Genomic DNA, 22508 nt, shown 5'->3' with positions numbered 1-22508 from the left:
AAAATTTATTTCTCGAATCCAAAGAAATGTTAAAAGAGAGTATATATAAAAAAATACAACATAAATTAAATATATTAAATATATATATTAAATATATATATATATATATTAAAAGTTTCTTCATGCACATAAATCTTGCATTTTTTAAATGTTTACGTTTGTCATTAAAGAAAACATACATAACAATCAAATAAATGTACTCATTATGCTAAAATGTCATAAGCAATCGCATTAAATGTACATTCGAGAGTGAGTCATATAGAATACATTTTTAATTCACTAGAAAAAATATATATCATTGATATATATGTCAATTTGGCACGATTCCCACAACTTTGGCGCCATAATGTAAAAATAATGCCGATAGTATTTTTAGCGGAGAGTATCGGAAAAATATTTAAAGAATTCTACGACTAATAAATATCATTAATAAATAAAATTCTTGAAAAGTTCATGCCTAAACAGCATCTTTCTTCAAGTATTTTCAAAGTCGTAAAAAAAATCAAAAACATAGAAGTCAATCATTGTTCCATCTGATTTCAATATAAGGAAGGTCAAACGAAAACGTATAATATATACAGTTATGAAATTACATATTCATAATATATATTAGCGTTAATATTGTTTAAATATAATGTTTATAAACAATATTTATTGATCGTAGAATTTTTTAACTATTTTTCCATATTTTCCGCTAAAAATACTATTGAAATTTTACATTATGGCTTCAAAGATATGGGAATCTAACCGTCAATTTTATAAACACACAGATAACGTTATGTTACCACTGGAAAATCTTATGCACGCAATAAATTTTAAACCTTACTTTCTTACCGGTATATGCTATCATGCTATCGTGATCTTCCATAACAAATATGAAATGAGACATATATATATATACACATGTGTGCATGCACGCATATGTGTGTGTGTGTGTATGTACTTGGGTGTACTTTGAGCGAATATATAAAATATTCAAGTTCTTTCCAGATTCAAGTAGTAGTGAAATCTCAACACACACATGCATACACACACATACACACGCGCACATACATATAATATATTAATGTATATTATATCTCGTAAAGATCTGACGTATACTGTAATACAACGACTGTAATAGTTGTGTCTGCTTTAATAAGCAATAAAAATATGTAAAAGACTGAGCTCTGTATTAGCGCGGTACATATATACATATATTTATAATATATAAATATCACTCTCGTTTTTTTTTATTACTTATACACGAATCGACTAAACTCGGATTATGATCACCCTGGATATATCTTGTACGCCAATTGCGGTGCACATGCACGCGATATAAGTGAGCCGAGGCAAAGATCCGCGTCTTTTCGCGTCCTCACGTGTTTCCGTCTTCACATATTTCCTCCTTTCTCGATCACAATGAACTCTGTGTGTGTGTGTGTGTGTGTGTATGTGTGTACGCACGCGCGCGTCTGTGTATGTATATGTGTTAAAACCAAGCTTCAATATATTTACTATGATATTTATACTGTCGCGCGCCAGCGATCGTCGTCGTTTTTCAATTTCGCACTTTTTTGCTTGCGCGTTTACGCCGTGGTCGCCCCGTTGTTGCTCAATTGCACGGTATTTGAAAGAAAGCCACTGCTACGATGCGAAAAACTTGGTATCGTTGCGCCTGAACGTTTCTTTTTTCGCCAACTAGCGTCTTCGTATGGCAAGATTATATGCCTTTTTCTTTTCGTATGCGTCACTATGCAGTGTGTTTGTTCGAGAAAATGTAAACAAGTTATATTTTCGTGTATTGTACGACGAAAGGACAAGCCAATCGATGACGGCGACGACGACGACGACAACGCACAAAAGATACTCTCACGTGTTCCATCGCGAACGAACAATTTTGAGGAGGATGCAAAGACTTAGGACATCGAGGAGCAGGGTAAACGAGGTGAGCCCATTTGTGTGAGTACCCTGTCGAGCCATTGGAGCGGCCCGTTTAAATGCAGCTCGATCCAACAAGGGGTCGAGGTAACCGTTTGCCGGCGATATTCCGCACCCCAGCCCTTCACGAAGCTCATCCGGATCGTGCACATACGCGTCAGCTGGTACACTGCCTCGAAGCCTTGCGACACCGACTGTGATAGTAATGCCGCAAATTCCTGGTTGTTGAAGATCTTCAAATTACATCCTGAGAAGGAATAGATAAAATAAATTTGAATATTGTTCTGAGAACGATATGACAAACGAATGAATAAAGATTTAGTTCGAGCAGCAATTGCTTCGTTATTTTTCGTTGGGACGGCTTATGTAACTTGGGGTATTTTAAAGAATTTCAATTATTAATTTGCATCCAAGAGGGATTGAAAAATATATTGAAAAATGATGGAAAGAAAATATAGAAATTTAAATATGATTTATTAATTTTCAACCATCCTAATGCAATAGAATACGAAAAAGGAGATTCGAACTTTGAAATAATTCGCCAACATGCAGATAATTATAAAAAAATTATCTTCAACGATAAGAAAAAAATAAGAAGTAAATCGTGTACATCTCAGAAAGAATATCAATTAAAATAGAAAGAATATCAATAAAATGTCTTCCCTCACCTGGCGGTATTTTGCAAACGGTGGCCGGATGCCAGCCGTAACGTTGATTGCAATTGGGACTTTGCACAAAGATACTCGAATCGGATAAACATTCGGCAAATACCTCGCCGCCAATGTAGTAAAGCCTGACGCCTTTTCCGATATGTCGCCTGGTTTGCTCGACTACCGTATTGCGATTCACGTTGGACAACAAGCCGAGGCAGAAGCGCTCCGAGTTGCTTGGATCGGTGAAGCCGTCCACTGTTATACTCGGCTGCGATGCATGAAACGTTTCGCCCACTCTGGTATTCAACTCGTAGTAACTAATTGAACACCTGACAAAACAGTAAAACAGAAGTTGATAGAAGCGGCATAAATATGACGTGATAAAGAAGATTAAGAAAAAGGGATGAATGGCAATTAATTCATTTCCGTTCCTTGACATTTTTCTATCTTTATATCGATCTTATCCACAGTTATCTTGCATCAATATCAATCAGATTTATAAAAGGATCCTCTCTGGACGTTTTTACCATTAATTTTGTCTCGTGTATGAAATATGAGAGTAACAGTGTTTAGTCTTTCGCCATTTCTGAAGGGAAGGCGGTATGCAATGTTGTTCATTAATCATCCCTGGCACTCACCAAAACGCGGGCTCGCAATACATAACCGGCTGCGCGTCCACGGGACTGGGCGACAGGCGTGACAGAGACATGTTATCGTTATGGTCCATATTGTCGCCGTCCTCGCTGATATATCCCGGTGGCGGTGTATCCGCCGGTGGATCCATGGAACCCGGAGCAGGATGGGGCGAGCCCTGCACGCTTCCCAGGCTTCCGACACTCGCCGGACTCGTCGCCTGCATACTCTAAATAATCCGCGACATTGTTTATCATGTATTAGAATTCATAATAGAGAGTAATTCAGATCTCACATTTTAATTAATCGTCCGCATTTTATTGTAATCGGTGTATAAATAATTTACCCAGCTACTAACCTGCATTCCTTGGTAGGGATTATTTGGTTGCTGTTGCTGTTGCGGGGACTGCGGTATGCTCTGCTGTTGATTATGCTGGTGATTTAACGTCGCGTGGAAGCTCGTGTTCTCCGGCACGCTGACGCTAAGCTCCTCGAGGGAGGTGTTGTAGAGGACGGTGTTCTCGTCGCTGGCTAGATTGTGCCGCGGCACGAGAATGGCCGGCAAAACTGCAAAGTTTCGTGTGCCACGATAAAGTCACGCGATTCTACTAGCCTTGCTATGCTTATGATTGTAACGGCCGATTAACAGCCCTTTCCAGGGAAAGAGGAACGGAAATAGGGAGAGAAAGAGCGAGACAGAGAGAATGTAATTTAAGCAAACCGAATATATATGTACCGATGATCGCTATTTCTCTCTTATAAAGACAAGTTGACGTATGAATTTCACCTTCGCTATAAATATAAGTACAGGGTGTCCGCATTCAAGTCTTGTAAAAAATTTTCTAAAAATTTCTTGATATTCCAGGTATTTTTGTTCAAAATTCCAGATTAAAAGAATATTTTAAAAATTTCTTGGTGCAACACTTTCTAAGATAAGTTTTCTTTATTATATGCGTTTTTTAATGTAAAAAATTCTCTGAAAACTTCTTGATCTTCCTATTTTTGTTCAAAATTCCAGATTAAAAGAATATTTTAAAAATTTCTTGATACAACACTTTTTAAAATAAGTTTTTTTTATTGTATGCGTTTTTTAATGTTTCTCACATTTAAAGAAAAAATATAGACTTAAATTTCAAATGCTAGATTTGGAAATGTACTGAAGAAGTTTCGTAAACATTTTTATTAAAAATTACAATAAAGAATATATACTATATATTCAATATTTTGGCGAGACACTGAATATAAATAGAAATATGTATATTTATATTTTAAATCCTGAATTCACTTGGCTTGCCTTCTGCAATATAAGAGCAACATTATCAAAGAGAGAATTTTCTTAAAAGATAAAACTCCACGAGAATCCCCTAATTTTCAGATACAAAACAAATCTTCGAAAATTCCTTGTCCTTTTCTAAGGAGCGGACACCCTGTAAGTGATAACATCGTTTTTCGCACGTAAATTTTATTTAAATTAATCATATGCAAAAGGATGAAAGGTAAAAAATAAAGGAGCAATGCGTTTCAACGATGCAGATGGGCGTATTTATCTACCTGGCGTTTGTATTCGTTGATAATGGTAAGGATTCACGCAGACCTCGTCGCGTTTTTGGGTGAAGGCGTACTCGCAGTGCTCGATCGCCCTCAGCTCGTGGTGCGACTGCAAGTCCGGCCAACGCCAGAGCCGACAGTAAATCACGTGCGGGAGACCCTTGCCGCGGACACCTTGAACGCCGTTGTCGCCGACACCGCCCGGACTAGGCCTGCAAAGATTTTACAGATGTAAGTCACGCACTTTTGAAATTTAGTAAAAGAAGATTTTCAAAATCTCAGAGGTTCAAAGATCTAATCTAATGTATATTATTATTATTATTGACCGCTAATCCTTGCCTTTCGGCTTAGGATAGACTTCCTGTTCAATACATCGATCTTTACAACATTTATACTCATTTTATCATGTAATTAAATTATGAATTCAAAGTCTTTATTCCTTTATATCTTTAAAATCTTGAAACTTAAACTTTTATTTTATTTTAACTTTTAAAATTTGTGAGAGAGAGAGAGAGAGAGAACATAAAAACTTAAAATAACTAAAAATCTCATAAACTCAAAAGCTCTAAAAACTCAAAAAACGTAAAATCTTGCAAATTTAAAAACTCAAAAACTTAAAGTCTTTTAACTTTACATCACTTTATAGATTTCAATCTCAAAAAATCTGACATCTTTTTGCTTCGAAGCATCACACATATAAATTCCTAAAAAATTCTTTAATAAATTTATATAATTCATATATTTTAATTTATTAAAAGATCTCTCTTTTTTAAGCTTGGGAGATTATTTCTTCGACATTTTTATGCGTCTCTCTCTGTTTCTCTCTCTCTCTCTATTTGCGTCATGTCGTGCAACTGCATCCTGCGCCGGAAATGTCCGCGAGGAAGGAGAATCCAGGTGGAATTCGCTGCGTAAAGCCTTTAGGGCGGAGAAATTTCGCGAGATTACGTATTTCGCTGGTGTAAGGCGCGCAGACAAAACAAACTATATAGCACGTAGCCGATTGTAATAGTCTATTCAGCTTGTCAATATTATCCGGCGGGCGTACGTCGAATACATGAATGCCTTGCAACTACGGAATAATCAATGTGCCGTTCTGTAATTCGTGCGATAAGAAAGGAAATGTCGTGCATTCAGGACGAGGACGTGCGTCCTTCCTCGAGCGTAAAAAAGGAAAGAAATAGATTGAACAGATTAATTTATGAAAGACTCGAAAGACACATCTCTACTTATTTTTAAAAAAATGAATACAACGAAAATAAGATTTATACACCCAATTTCTCGAAATGCGGATAACGTCACGAAACGACCATTACATCAACTTCCGGGACGTTGATGTATTTCGATCGATATTGAGTTTAAAGCTCGAGCAACGCTCAATCATAGAGAGGGATAACTGTAAAAGTAACTATATTATTATGCGAATAAAAGGAAATCGTGGGCAAGAGAGAAAGATTGCGAGATCCTTTAAGCTGTATAAAATTAATGACAAGCCGCACGAGGACGAAGAGCGTACATATTTACGGAGAGGATAATCGCTGGTATTCTTCCGCACCATCGTGTGGAATTAAACGGTATTTAATTCTCTCGCAGGCTCACGATTCGCTGCTCATTCCTGTTTCGCGAAATTCCGCCAACCAAGGAACAACGACTAACGCGACTTTCGTAATTACGCTCGCGTAATTACGACTCGCGTGCTCATTAGGGGACCTCGAGGGATAAGAATTGTCACTTCCGGATCGCGGATTTACTACTATGATGGCGTCCGCCAAGTAAATCCTCTTTCTTTTCCGGATCGTCGAGAATGAAACACCGATAAAATATGCCAACGAAATTACATCGTCGTGCAAATATTTTCCGTTCGGCAGGAATGAAAATATGCGGAGTGTTTCGCCTCTAATCGAATCTCAATTTTCGCTAATCGTAATATTTGTCTTCCCCGAGCAAAATTTTTCGCTTGACGTGCGGAAATATAAAAAAAAATAGCGAAATTATATACATCAAATAATGACAAAAATTGAGAAATATTCCTCGTCTATTCGCCTCTCTCTCTCTAAGGTGACTGGAGGTGAGAAAAGACGGCGGAAATTATGCTTGGGAAAATTATAATAAGATTAGATGTGTAACATTTCCGTCGATGCATAATGTAGCCTTGAGCTCATCTCGTTTTCTATGTGTATGTGTATCTGCATCGCCTCTCGATCGTTCGTTCCCTGTTGCATTTTTTCTCTCTCTCTCTCGCTCGTTTTTTCCGCGTTTTTACACTCTCAATTATCGTTCTTGCATGACACCGCACTTTGTTATATAATAATTTAGGAACGTTCGCTCGAGATTTATATGATTGTCTTGTTATCGCTATCTTATCTGTTAATCGCAATAGAACATGTACCCGCCACGAAGATTTTACTATAGTCTATAAGATAAGATAAAGAACAATCGTGAATATTAGTACAATTAAAGAGTTTATTTTTACTTCTCTGGAACATATAAATCATATATATAAGACTCATCATATAATTTTTTATATAATTTTTTTTTATAATATATAATTTAAAAAAAATATTGATAGACAAATTTAAAAATAAATTTTACATTTATGAAATTAGAGAATATGAATTTAGAGAATATGAATTTAGAGAAAACATTACGAGAAAAATAGCTTTTTATTCCGTTGCTTTATTTCATTTTTTCAGATATACCAAGAGTAAGGGGCAAAAAGAAGAAAATAGATAGAATAAGCGCGATAAAAGCGTTTAAAGGTTAAGAAAAATCGAAAGAATCGAAGAATAGAAAGAATAAAAAGAATTCTTAGATTATCTATTCAACTATTCATTCGATGATGTAATAGCGCGTGTTCAATATCACGATTTCCTCGTCACCAAGTTTTGCGTTGCAACTGGTCAGTTTAACCACAATCATGTAATCATTACCGATCACAATTCTCCTTTCCAAGTATTTCTATATTTATTTTTTATATTCTTCCACGTACACACATATCAATATTTAATGTACAATACTTAAGAAAAGCTCTCCTCTTATCTTCTCGATCAACAAAGACATTATTATGTGATTGTATAGGACTCATGATATTAATTTTCATTTTTATATTAAATTTAAGTTATATTTTTAATTATTAAATTATATATTTAATTATTATATTTAATTTTAATTAAATTATTATATTTAATTTAATTTATTTTCATTATATTTTAATTTATTTTTAATATATTTATATTTTTTATTATATTCATATTTTTATTATATTTTTATTCCCTTTTAATGTTTTTGTGCCTTTCAACTTCGAGCCTTTCCTTTCTCTTCTCTCTTATATATAATTGATTTTCTTATATATAATTGATTTCTCTGATATATAATTGATTTTCTTATATATCGTGCTAAATAAATAATGATATAAATGAATAAACATAAATGAATAAATAAATGATGATGAATATATTATTTCCATCGAAATGCGCGCTCGCTTATTCGCACACGCGATAAATCGATTTAGCGATCGTGCGAACTGTAAATATCGAGATACTTTTCTTGCTTCCACGCAAAATAAACATTCCCGAAGCAATTTTCTCGGTCTCGTGAAAATTTGAAGAATCAATTATCAGGTAGCTCAAGGTTCTTCCCCCCCTAGGGTCATTTCGTATGTGTGTCTTGCTCCAAAGATTACAAGATTATTAATATATATCTCGATCACGCCATCATCTATCATCAAAACGAGATAAAATAGAAAATCCCGTTTTCAGAAGCTCATTCGTAAAAACGAGAGGAGGAAAAGTTTGCCAAGTATACACGGTGTATCTTAATAAGTGTGAAAAATTTAGGAGATGATTCTTTGTCGAAAATTAAGAGAGATTTTTCATATAAATATTAAAAAGTTCTAATAAAAAATTGAATGGGGCTTACTAGTTTCATCCTCTTATAACAATACAGGAGACTGCCAAAAATTTTAATAAATAATCTTTTTTATTAGTAGAAAATCCATCTAATTTCATTTCTTTAACTTGTTCCAAATTTGAGAAAAAAATAAAAACCTAATTTTTACCCTCATTTTTGGAGCAGTCTAACTCCATAGGAAGGGATGTAGGAGTATATGTTTATATGAAAAACCTCCCTTAATTTTCGACAAAGAATCATCTCCTAAAATTTTTCGCACTTATTAAGAAATATCCTGTATATCACGTATAACGAGCTCGAAAGGTCGTTATCAATAAATTTCATACACAAATAAAATTCGGGACATCCGAAATAATCCCATCTATTTTAATATACAAATTAGAGCCATGTGGATATCTTTATTTAAGCCTGCTTCTTTTCATAGACACGTAACGAATGCTCCAAAATTGTCCGTAACTTTATTTCTATTGCATTGTTGGTTTCGCACAGACCTTTTATATTCTCGTTATCCTCGAAACTGACGAAAACGAAATAGCATAATTCTCCGCTTCGCGACCTCAAGGAGATATAACTTATCGGGGCCGATTACGTTACGTTGGCTTGTCTTATCGATCCAGCCTTTTTTTCTAAGACCTCTTTCTTCCTCCGGTTCTCTTATCGGTCCGTTGCTGCCGGCTGTGCTGATAGTCTCCATTCCAACTCTACTCGCTTTATGCACGCCAAGAGAGTCTTCCAATCGAAAAGATGTCCGACTATTTAAATCTACAATTGCTATTGCTTAGTACTGTACTTTACTCTAGACAAATAATTAATGAAACATTCAAGTCTGTTTAATTATTCATTGTACATCATTTAAAAAAAAATAGATATAAAATAGATATATCGTATTAAACATTATTATATTATGCATATACTATTAATAATGATGTGTAAAATTTACATGCATCATAACTTTGCTTTAAATGAGAGCAAAAAATAAAAATTATATTTCTTACAACGTGTCCTTGTGTACTTGACAGCTTTTTATATCGATCAAGAGAGAGATCTCGATTTCTATTCCTGTAAATTTCTCGGCTTCTTGGACTTTTGACGTTCTGTTACAATGTGTAAGTGTCGATTATTCATGGAATCATGAAGTGCTCTCGTAAACTTGAATGTTGTTTAAAATTTTTAAAACGCATACTCGTGCAATGAATAAAACCAAAGATATCGCCCATCAAGATTTATTATTCAAGCATCTATCGAATGTCATATCATTAAATCGAATAAAATAGAGATTAATCCAACAATGTGATAACAATCTAATATTATCCATCGATTGATGAATGAAATTTCATACATACTTTCAGGATTCCAAGCATGCACGTATACGTCTTTATTAAGGTATATCTCAGATAAAATTGTACCGTTTCCATTCATCCAAAAAAAGATAGCTTCTCTCACACAATGAAATATTGACACACACGTCAATATATATGTATATATATATATATATATATATATATATATATATATATATATCGCGAGGAAACTAATGAAAAAGTTTTGTGTATCTCTGTATTTCTTCCATTTATTCTCCGCCAGGAAACGTATTATATGCGGACAGTTACAGGCGGAAAACGTTTGAGGAAAAACGTTTTTTGTCGTTAATAAAAATCGTTTGTATTGCTTTTCAATTCCCGGTAACTTTTCGATGTGCGCGAATTTTATGTGATAAAAAAATATATCGAAAATTCAAGAGATACCGAAAAACTGAAATGCAAAACAGATTAATTCGCTCTCTCCTCCTTCCATTTCCAGCGACTTGTCGTTAACGTTTACCATTGCAACGTGTAATTAAATGAAAAGTTTCATCGACAATCCGTAATAAAATTCGACGGATTCGTTATCTCGGTTCAAAGAGCATTTCTACTACTACTGTCAGAATGTAATGCGAAGCGTTTTTTAATTTTGTTCGTGTGTTCGTTTTCCATGCTTTTTGCTTGCCGACATTACGTTTAATAAACGACTATATATCGATGCAACCTTGTGTCTAAAACAACCAATATAACATTCTATGGCACGCGAGTAGAAGGAAGGAAACGACGTGTATTCAGATATAGGACATTCGTCTTTTTACCTTCAAGCCGCACATATATAATGAAATTGATTATTTCGTATTCAAGAAATCGAAAGACATCAAGAGAAAGACAGAGAGAAATATTGCGATTTAAATTAAAAGTTGTAATAAAATTTAAAACGAAAAGAAAAAACGTTTATACATAATTATATATAACTGTATATAATTAAGTAAGATCTATTTTTATTATCATTTATATGTTGTTATATCAATATTTTTATAATTATGCAGAATTATATTAGATTTTCTTTCCCGAATTAATTCGATATTTTTGCATAATTCGATATAGAGTTAGAAATATTTTAATATAATTATATTTTTTCTTAAAAACAACTGTTTGTTTTCTGTACACTAATTTATTTCTCTCATTATTTTGTACATAAAAATATCAAGGTAAGATAATCGAAAAATAAATATTTCACTAGATATTTTATGGTTTATGTAAAATTAAGAAATTATTTCCAGTCTCATAACTCGAAAAGTACTGAATGAAAAAATACTTTATTATAGTGTTTTGAAAAGCTCTCGAGGTAAGCTATAAAAATATGCAACGAAAAATGGGGGTTTCCATTTAAGAAATTGAAGGTGACCTTCATGTGATCTTTAAACGACTGTCCAAGGCCAAATAATTGCCACTATCTTATGCCCCTCTTGAAACTATACAACTTTTGTTTAAAATATTTTTTTCTAAAATCTCGTGGAATTAAGATATTTTGATCCGAAAGTTAAAATGAGACATCCTGTATATTTTTCTAATAATATGCAAGCTATAAAAGTTTAGTTTTACACGCGTCTTTTAAATTTCTTCGTTTTCTGACGAAATATTTCGCCTTAAAATTCTATTTTTTCTTGCTCCGATAGTTGGATTCTCCTTCCTTTCTTACTTTCTTATCATATTACAAAGTACTATGAAAGTTTTAAAGCACCTGTTCAATTTCGCGAAGAGTTCAACCAACAAGGCACGCGTAAAATTGTTCTTTTCTCCAAAATATAATCCACAATCGAATATATATATATATATATATATATATATATATATATATATATATAGAGGGAAAGTAAAATTATATCTCTTCGTTTCCCGACGATATATTTCACCTGAAAATTCCATTTTCTTTCCGTTCTTCCAACTTGTTCGTGATTCCTTTCACTGAAATCGACATAAAACAAGCAACCGGGATAATCAGTCGTAGTGTGAACGAAGTGCGAAATAAACTTTTACCGCGGATAATGCATTAACATCAGCATCGCTAATGCCATTATGCACGTTTTATACCGTTATTACGATGCGACCGCGACAATAGGATACGATCCTTTACGTAATTTCTATCTCTCCTTCGCAAATCACACCCTTCTCTTCTTACCAGGCGAGACACTCGGCGAAATCGGTGCCATTAATTTTCCCCACGAATTATTATCCGCGTCAATTGTCTTGCGTCAATCGACTAGCCTCGAGTGCCAGCAGCTAAGCGAATCGAGTTTTAACCAATCACGTTCTCCAAGCGATATTAGCTGTATTGGAAATGCCCTAAATTTCATTTAAACGAGAAAAAATAAAATTTCTTCTTTAATTATTTTTTTACACGTATTTAAAATATTTAAGACATTTAAAAAATATATTTAAATATTTAAGACATTTTCTTTGATTAAATAAAATTTTTTCTTTAATTAATTTTTTTTACACGTATTTAAAATATTTAAGACATTCAAAATATATATATTTAATTTTCCAACGTCTAAATACATATTTAATATCGGAGAGAAATATGTAGACCTATAATAAATAGATATGTTTAAGGGATATTAATAATCTTTTCGTCAAATTGTCTTACGCTTGAAAACAAGCGACAAATAATATATACAGGATGTCCCAAAACTCATAATCAATCTTTCAAAGACAGATTCCTGGGATCATCTGAAGACGATTTTTCCTCAATGAAAATGTCGAGGCACTAATAATTTTCGAATTATAAGTGATTGGAAATAAGGGGTTTTTAGTAAACTAAGCTTTGTAGAAATAAAATATTAACAAAGCCACATTCTTCGATTAATTTTAAATAGAGTTTACTTTAGTTGAGTTTTAATTTAAGGCTTAATTGCAAAGATATATGATGATAAAAATCGGGAACATGCAAAAAATAATGGTCTTCATCGACATTTTCGCTGAGGAAGAATCGTCTCCAAATGATCCCAGGAATCTGTCTTTGAAAGATTAATTATGAGTTTTGGGACACCCTGTATAAGAGACAATAGCTCCTAAGTCGTCGTGACGTAAAAGACTTTTTATAAAATTATAGACGCCATAAGAGCAAGCAAGACGAGCCACTTGGGTGACAAACCGGATAAATCCGCCGTCGATTGAAACTCGGCTCGCTACGATTTGCAAAGTGTGTCTGAAGAGAAGAGGTCGGTCGGGGAGAGAGGCAGGGAAGGGGGGAGAGATGTTTTAATTAATCTCTACAAGATTTTGCGACAAGGGTCGCGAGAAGGGTCATGCAAAGTCTCCACCTTGTCTCTCTTCGTCGATTTCTTTTTTGCGTCAAATTAAAAAAAAAATCTAGCATTGACACGTAGACCGAGAGATAGATCAAGGTGCGCTTTTTTTGTCTTCCAATCGGCCAATTAAATCGCGCGATACGAGATTTTTCTCGCGATATATGAAATATATACGTCAGCGATATTTTTTTCATTTTTTAAGTCAAGTTGAATAAGCAAGTTTGAATAAGCAAGTTTGATTAAGCAAGTTGAATATGACTGGATGAAACTTTAATATCGAATGGATTGACCTTAATAATGTTGAAGGCGAATTAGATTCTCGTCAATTATGTACATAAATAAATTATAAATTAAAAAAAAATTGAATAACGTGAAATTCGACGTGTCCCACTTTTGCGGATTTATTGTTAGACGAAATGACATTTGCGATTACATTTGATCGAAGAACGCATCGCACGTGCATAAATCGTAGAATCTTTCATTCATCTTTGACACACGATGCCGATAGATCGATATCCCCGACGTGCGCTTTCGGATGCATCGGATGCACGCGACGGGATATTTCAAGTTTTATTTCGGATAATGCGAAAATCGTGTTCAATGTCAATGCGAGAGGCTCAGATGGCCGTAAAGTACACGCTAAAATATGAAAATACGTCGGGAGACGGAATTTTATCTCTAACAATACTCGAAAATAGACGAGAATTAAAATAAAAAAAGGAGAAAAAAATGCAAACGTGTTTTTTTCGCAGTCGATGCTTTCTCGTGCAATTTTGCAAATTTGTATTTCCAGAATGATTTGTCCATCCGAGGGAGATGCAACAAATATCGATGGCTACCTTTTCCGAAGCGTATCGGAAACCTTAAAATTGCTGGCAGACGAGCCAAAATTATCAATTACCTCGAAACTTTGAAAATGGGGTGTCAATTTCACAGAGGTTTATTCCTGCGGTTCGGGGATAACGTCGTGGAAATGGAGGGGGTGGGTGCGGGGGTGGGAACTTAATTTATCTTCTAACGGGTATTGAATCAACGTCGCGAACTATACGAGAACACAATGCAAGTAATGCACATTTTGCATACGTGCATATAACGCACGTTATTTAGTAGACAATAATATAACGCGCATAATGTAACATATTCGAGAAGTGGAACAAAGTTTAATTTCCTCGATAGCGAAACATTCGCGGCGTTGTATTTTGTTGATTTTGCAAGCGAAGCGCACGTTACGTGCTCAGAAATACACGAGTCTCATTCATATAGCTTTACACACACGCACACACGCACACACACACTCGGAAAATCGAAATTAAATATTTTACAAAAACTCCATAAATTTTCGCTTAATATGCCAAGAGGAGGAGAAAAACACGGAAAGCAAGATATATATAAATTGAAAGTTTTTATAGATCATATGATGTTCAAAAGATACAAAAATTTTTAGTATATTTTAATTCCTTTTTTTTTTTAATTGAAGGATTTATTTAAGTAAAACCATCTTTTCGATCTTTAAAAGAATGGCAAATATATTACGCTTTAGAATTTTCTCACTCGTAGCTTTTTATATCTTTACGATCTTTATCTCGTCATAAAAAAATAGCATCTTAATTGAAAAGCTTCAATTTAATATATATAGTTTTAAAAAACTATTTTAATATAGCTTTATAAAACTATTTTACATTATATAATTATAACCAACGATAATTATTTTAATCGTCAAACATGTCTAGATACGTTGCTATATTTTTATCGCTTGGAGATTCACGTAATCAACGGGTTGATTAGGGGAGACACGCAAACAATAGCCGCGCATTATTATATCTCGATATGTATCGACACGGGAGTGCGTAAAACCGCGAAGTGCAACGAGGAGGATGAAACGCAGCGCACGCGTTTCAACCGAGAAGAATCTCTGCTGCTGTACGTCGTTGCAACGTGCAGGTAGTCAAATATATCGAAATCCGTGGGACGTGCTGACGCACTTCGCGCATTATCTGCACGCGCGCCTCGCTCGCACGTGCCCCGTTGTGCCCTCCCGGACATGTGCGCGATGGGCCGAGGATCGTTAGAAAGGTAGACATGCATGTGTACGTACACATGCACACACGTGCGATACAATCGCACGAAATTTCGTTTCCTCGTGGAACCCTATTGTCGCGATGTCCAATAACGCTGCTTTAAATACGCGCCATCGCATATCAATGGATATCGAGTGTTTCGATGATTTTACGCCCTTTTATTTATTCTTGTTTTTATTTCCAAAAAAATAAACGCGACCAGAGGGGTCAACGGGTCATTTCTCCCATATTTTGGAATTTTAAAATTGGAATTTAAGGAGAAATGAATACGAATTGGAGATGAGATTAATTATATTAAAATCTAAGTAAAAACCTAGTAAAGTTTCTTTATGTATAATGAAGAGATTAGGCAATGTATGAGGAAAAAAGTATGTCGTTATAGAGTTAATGGTCGCAAAAATGGAAATTGCTTAGCGGTTCCTAGTCTTCGAGTTGCATCAAGAGTCTAAGCCGACCGTGGTTAGTCGTGTTTCTTCCTAGCCTATAATCCTGTCCCCCCAAGCTATCTCGGTTTCGCGAAAAAAACGAGCTCTAGTAATAAATAATTTAATAAATTAATAACTTTAATAAATAATTTTATTCACACATCTATTATAATTATTTATTTTATTAAACCTGACATTTTGCGCGATCTAATATCATTAAAAAAAGACGCGAAATTTTATTCCCACAGGAAATGAACACGCTGCAACGTACATATATTTTTACGTCGTGCAAAGGAAGAAAAAAAACCTTAATAGGAACGCGATCGATAGACGCACGGTCGTAACAAAATAACTATATAATTGCGCGGAGAACATCAGCAAAAATCTTTTTTACGAACTCTATTCGCGATAAACGTTGATGAGCTCTGACTTGGCTCTTCACTCCCGAACAATTCGTCGCTTTTTGAGACGTAACGACGTACAAGGGTTCGACTCACGCACGTGTAGCACTTCACCGTGTTGGCTGCGGAACAAATTGCTGCGAAATCACTCGATCGCCTTATTTGACAGCTCGCCTCTTCTGACCCTTTCCCTTCCTGTCGTCTCGACCCAACATCTTCGCATCATCGGAAACACCAGTCGCAAGATCCTTGCGATTTTTTTCTTCCTCGCGCATTCAAGATTTTTTTTCACGGGTTTTTCTCACGCTCGTCCCTCGCGAAATCGCGACAGCTCGCGAAAAGTCTCGGAAGAGACGGAAACGCGCGCGTTCCGTTCGCGCGGCCTCGCGCGACTCGACTCGGTGAAAAGGATTCGCTCGCGGCTCTCCCTCTCCCGCTACCGGATATCCTTGGCCGAGGAGAGGCTCGTCATCGCGCCTCGGCCGGCCAGGACTACTAACTATTAATAAAGTTGTCATGCGGCACGCACGCCGCAATCGATTCCCGTATAATGGCTACGACTGTATAGATATATATACGATGTACACGAGTGAAGCGCCACATATATCATTCCGATGTGTACGGGATCCTTCGAGAGAGAGTCTGGATCTAATCCTCCTTAACGAGAATTGCTTAAAAATTCAGCCGAGAAATTAATCAAATCGTCGATGAATTCTAATTCAGTACTGAAGACTGCAAGATAGATCAAGACTTGGCCAATAAATATTGAAAATATGAAAAAGTAATAATAATAATAAATAATAATAAATAATAAATTTAAATAAATAAATAATAATAATAATTTAAATAAATAAATAATAATAATTTAAATAAACGAATAATAATCATAATAAATAAATTAATAATAATAATAAATAAATAATAATAATAAATAATAATAGTAATAATAAAAATAACAATAATAATAATTTAAATAAATAATAATAAATTTCCTCGTGTTCGAGGATTGGAAATGTCAAAGAAGAACAAAGGATTCTGACTTATCAAGTATATCTATATAAATTATCTTATGCTCGTTCGCAAGGATGCGTATACGTGACAGAACAGAATCCTTATTTATAATGAGACGATATATCGAATAATCTAATCGATTTGCAGTTATGATTATTTGCGTAGATGTGTAATTATTGTAATAATCTGTGCGCGGACACACGCGCAAATAAAACTTGTAATAATAATTACAAGTTATAATTTATAGATATTTTTTCAACCTCGAGTCCTAGTTAGATCGTAAGGAGATGCGTCGTGAAATAATATTAGATTTTTTTAAACAAAATCAATTTTTAATAATGCCTTTTGTAATAGAGATTTATATCAATGTACATGGAAATTAAATATTCTGCAATCATCAATAATTGGTGACAATTATAATGACATAAGCTCGTAATTATTCATATTTCATAATTATATTTCAAATTTAACGTTAACGTTCAGGATATACCAGTGAATATTTCATGTAATCAGTAATAATATAAAGTGTAATTGCAACAATTAAATACTGTGAGATACGATATTAATTTTGTATTATTGTGCTTTTCATATTCCCTGCACATTTTATAGTATATTCCGCAGGGATAAACGAAGCTACGTTTAATTTTTGCAAACGTATATGATACCGCTGGTATGTTTACTTGATTTAAAATTGAAGTTTTTTTGCGTGTATATAAGATAAAATAATAAATAATAAATACTACGTGATTTATCGATTAGGGAAATTCAGAGAAAATAAAAATCGTTAAAATCTATTACGCACTATTAGAAAATAGACAACGCAATTTGCAAAGAAACACATTTCACGAGATAAGATATCGCAGTTAAATATCTCGTCGCTATTAGTTGATTATCACTCCTTGTCTTGTTACGCTTTGTTTCGCGCAAAAAATAACGAAACTGACTACTAATCAAGATTCTTATCTCGATAATTGAGTTTGCGACAATTCCATTTTTTCACACTCCATGATCAGTTAGTAGGAGGGCATTTTACACCTGGCTAACTTCACCTGGCATCTTTTTTATTCCAACTGTCCATCATTTTACTACACGATAGTTTCATAATTATCTTTAATTAATCAAAACTCATATCTGCTGATCCGTAAAAAAATTCTTTATTTTTTAATTATCGGCTTATTTGTTCTTCTAAGAGTTTTAAATTAATATTAATTAGAATTATTAAATTTTTCATTGATTTTTCATTTATTTATGCAAAAAGTAGCTTTTTATTTTTTTAAATATTTTAAAAAGATTATTTTTTTACTTTATATAAAATTTTATTTAATAAAAGTAATAAAAAGTAATAAAAGTTTCTTTTCAAACAACTGAGGTAATGTCGATTAATTTTTCATTAATTTCTTGATTTGACAAAGCTGTGTATTTTCTGAATAATTCTCTTGTTAATATTTTCTCTTGTTAATATTTGTCTGTTGTTAATGATTTACTTTTTTGCCGGAAAGCTGAGGGAGAAAAAGCACGTATGATCGTTCGTCTGCAACACGAGGCCTGACGGAATTAAAACGACTGTTGCGTGAATTAATTACTATTTATCCCGTGACGTGAAACGAACTGGGAAAAGCGCGCTGAAGAGCCTGATCATTTATACGCTTCGTTGTCCCGAACAATGTACTAATATACCGCCCACTTACTTTTACAGGACAGTATCTCTCTCTCTGTTTGCGTTTGAAAAGCCTGACCAAGCGAATACAAATACAAATATCTGGTAAAGAGAAACTTTATTTAATTAATAGCCGTATTACTCTTGAATTTTATTAGAAATTATCTGGAAAGAACTTTAAAAAGATGTTTAATTAATAAGAAAAACGCACATTATTTAATTAATAATCGTAATTTAATGAATAATTAATATTTGAATTTTAAAAAATTATCTGTAAAAAAACTTTAAAAACATTAATTAGCGTCTTTTACAGCAGCTTTCCGGCACTCAGGATGCACCAGAGGATGGAAGATAATATTAATCGAATACTAGGAAAGAGCGCAATCGAGTTCGTTAAAACTTATTCACCGGGGATTAAAAGATTACTCGGCGCACGTGATTATTTCAACTTCGAAAACATTCTTAGAGAGCGAGGAAAAGAAAACACTTCGCGCTTCTCGTACACACGATTATAACATTTCGCGAGCGATTGATAAATGCCTCTTCGCCTACGCAACGACGAACGCATTTGGAGTTCCTTTGAATGCGAACTAAGGAGATCGCATTTGCGTCATCGTCGCACTCGGAACGATTCCTAATCGAATTGAATAGAACGAATCTTTATCGATAACAAGCATATGTATAGTACGCAATAATCACGTGCTGACATAAGATTTGAATTTTTTTCATTCGATGTATGTCGTTATAATATATTAATATAATATAAATATATTAAATATATTAAATATATTAATCAAATATACGCAATTAATTATATTAAATTGTGTTACTAATTTATTATTGCTATTATTGATATTTTATCAGTGCGCTGGTTCCGTCTGTTGTTAGTATACTATTGTCAAGTATTATCTTTTGTGCAAGGAAAAAGTATTATTATTATTATTATTAAATTTCTGTATACAAATGGAGGATGTACGAACAAATTCGATGGAATTAAACGTCAAAGATAGAAATTAAATGAATCGATGCTCCACTTTTGAGTGCTGAATTTAAGAAAATTAATTAGTAACATCTCGCAAAATCGCGGAGCAGACTAAAAATCATTCCTGAGTTATTATCGAGATTGGATATTTTATCAATGCGCTAGTTCCGTCTATTCTTAGTACACTATTGTCAAATACTGTATTTTGTAACAAAAACTAGTATTATTACTATTATTATTATTAGCATCAAATTTATTATTATTTATTTTTATCAAATTATTTCTATTACTATTATTATTATATTACTACTACTACTATCATTATTATTATTACTATTATTACTATTACTATTATTATTATATTACTACTACTACTATTATTATTATTACTATTACTATTACTATTATTATTGTCATAAATTATTATATTATTATTATTATCATTTCTACATAAACAAAGAATATACGAGCAAATTAAATGCTTGACGAAAACAATATTAAAAATAGAATTAAACTAGACATTGTTCTCCATTTTCGATTGAATTGAAGAAAATGAATTCGATCGCGCGAAAATCCCGGAGTAGAGACTGACACAAACTGAACAAACACATTCTCGAATTTTGATATTCCCCGTATCTTGTTATACTCACGAGAACGCAACTCGTAACCCTTGCTCGCGTGTTCCACATATGCTCCCCGCACGTGGCCGCGGGGGCGATGTTTACCTGTGGCCGCGTTATCGCCTCGACCGGCCTAAACGTGACGTTGTCTCACGCGCATCCATCCGTGGCCCATCGTAGATAGAGGAATATACGCGACGACCTCTCACGTGCGTGTCACGTACCGAGCATCTCGCCGCTTATCATCTCAATAGCAAACGCGCGCGTACACACACACGCACACACACATATATATATATATATATATATATATATATATATATTGTATATATATGTATATGAATCCCGGCACGCACGGGTTACGTGTGTGAGAGCGGCGATCTCTAATAAGAACGGACAAGTGCCAACGTCATACGCGCGATGAACGTGCGTCTTTACAGATGCGGGGCGACGCACACATAAACACGATGCACACACGCACACACACATGCGGGGCGCGTACGCGACCCGCGCGCGCGCGCGAGCTTTCTTTTCTTCTCCCGCTCATCTCGCTCCTTCTTTCTCTCTCATTCCCTATCGGAGGTGCTCTACCTCTCGCACGCTTTTCCTAAAAATTCTAAAAATTGCGTACAACGTATATCGCGAACGCCCCAGGTACGTCAGGTGCAGGTATTTGTGCAGGCATACCTCGGTATAGTGATGCACTTGGTGTTGCAACTTTGCGTAGTGATGGCCTTCTCGAGCTCCTCGAGGCCCGCCGACTTCTTGAGCTTCTTCACCAGGCTCTTAACGGCCTTCTCGCTCCATTTGTCCTCGCTCTCGGCCTTCTTCCAGCCCAGCAGCCGCTTGACGATAGGCGGGTTAAAGCTGGGCAACATCGAAGTCATCATTTGCCCTGAGACGAGCGCGCGCGACCCGCATCGGGGCCGCCGTTGCCGTCGCGGAACGCGTACGAATTCGTGACGTTACTTGACTTTCGGTTTCCCCCTCGACGAAGCCTGCTCCCCGGAGAAGTCTCGCGGATCGGCGACCGCGCCAAATACCGATCGCGACTCGCGACAACGAGATCGCTCTCTTTCTTTCTCTCTCTCTACCTTTCTTTCTCTCTTTCTCTCTCTCTTTCTTTCTCTGTTTCACGCAGACGGCGAAAATTTCACCACAGCCGCCATAGTGCGCCCTCGGCACCGCACTTCGTCACGACTCGTTCGACATCGGCAATCTCCGTGACGACGACCACGAAACGAGAAATACCTAGAGACGCATCCGTATCCGTGAAATCGTTGAAATTTGACGAAACAGCATAGTAACATTTTTTCAGCTTCTTTTAGGCCTGGTTCCACAACTCGAGTTAATCGGAGTTTAATACGTTAAACTGGGTCCTGATTGGTCCATTCACTACTTAAACTCGGATTAACTGGATTGTGGAACTGGGCCTTATTCCGGATAATCAAATTTTATAAAACAGCTTATTTAATATTGCCGCAATATTGCTGCTATGTAAGAACAATGGTCTGTGCTGTATGAGATGTCTTAAAATAAACACTTTCCATAAAAAAATAAAATAATAATTGTTAATAATAATATAACAATTTAATAAATAATTATGTAGATAATAAAAGTATTTTAAAATATATACTTTCCTAGAAAAATAAAATTACAATTGCTAATAATAATTTAATAAATAATCATGTAGAGAATGAAATAACATTTTTTAATAAATTTTTGTTAAAAATTTAAACATTTTAAATAATTTTAATTCTCCAAAATTGTGATATTTCAGATTTGAAGACAAAATTATATCGAAATATATTATATATATATATATATATATATATATATATATATATATATATATATATTTTACGAATTTTGTAAACAAAAAAGAAACAATAACTTTAACATTTGTAATTTTTTAAATATTTAACCAATTCCAACACTTTCAAAATTGCTAGCTTTTTATGAATCATCAATATGACAGTAAATTATTAGAAATGCTGTGAGATATGATTATAAATATAAAATTTTTCTTCCTTACGCATGCGCATTCGTATGA

General features: G+C 34.5%; 1 protein-coding gene across 1 annotated transcript; it reads right to left on the bottom strand.

The window, feature by feature from the left end:
• Window positions 1–843: 843 nt before the first annotated feature.
• On the bottom strand, window positions 844–21660 carry LOC105256957 (mothers against decapentaplegic homolog 3). Its single transcript, XM_011267263.3, has 6 exons — window positions 21143–21660; window positions 4761–4969; window positions 3568–3776; window positions 3215–3438; window positions 2592–2905; window positions 844–2170 (listed from the first exon to the last, which is right to left on the bottom strand). Exons 1-6 carry the CDS (start codon window positions 21343–21345, stop codon window positions 1902–1904), a joined length of 1428 nt encoding a protein of 475 aa, XP_011265565.1. The 5' UTR covers window positions 21346–21660; the 3' UTR covers window positions 844–1901.
• Window positions 21661–22508: the final 848 nt, after the last annotated feature.

The sequence above is a fragment of the Camponotus floridanus genome, unplaced genomic scaffold (genome assembly GCF_003227725.1).
Source record: "Camponotus floridanus strain SB8 unplaced genomic scaffold, Cflo_v7.5 scaffold24, whole genome shotgun sequence".
NCBI lineage: Eukaryota > Metazoa > Arthropoda > Insecta > Hymenoptera > Formicidae > Camponotus > Camponotus floridanus.
Note: the sequence above shows the minus strand (reverse complement) of the source record. Positions and strands in the feature narration are given on the sequence as shown.

Excerpts from the sequence above, each read along its gene's own strand:
- LOC105256957 (XM_011267263.3), bottom strand. The coding sequence starts at position 21,345 with ATGATGACTTCGATGTTGCCCAGCTTTAACCCGCCTATCGTCAAGCGG. Across the intron at positions 3,777-4,760 it reads TCAACGAATACAAACGCCAG|TTTTGCCGGCCATTCTCGTG; the intron begins GTAGATAAATAC and ends GAAACTTTGCAG. Across the intron at positions 3,439-3,567 it reads ATCCCTACCAAGGAATGCAG|AGTATGCAGGCGACGAGTCC; the intron begins GTTAGTAGCTGG and ends CGGATTATTTAG.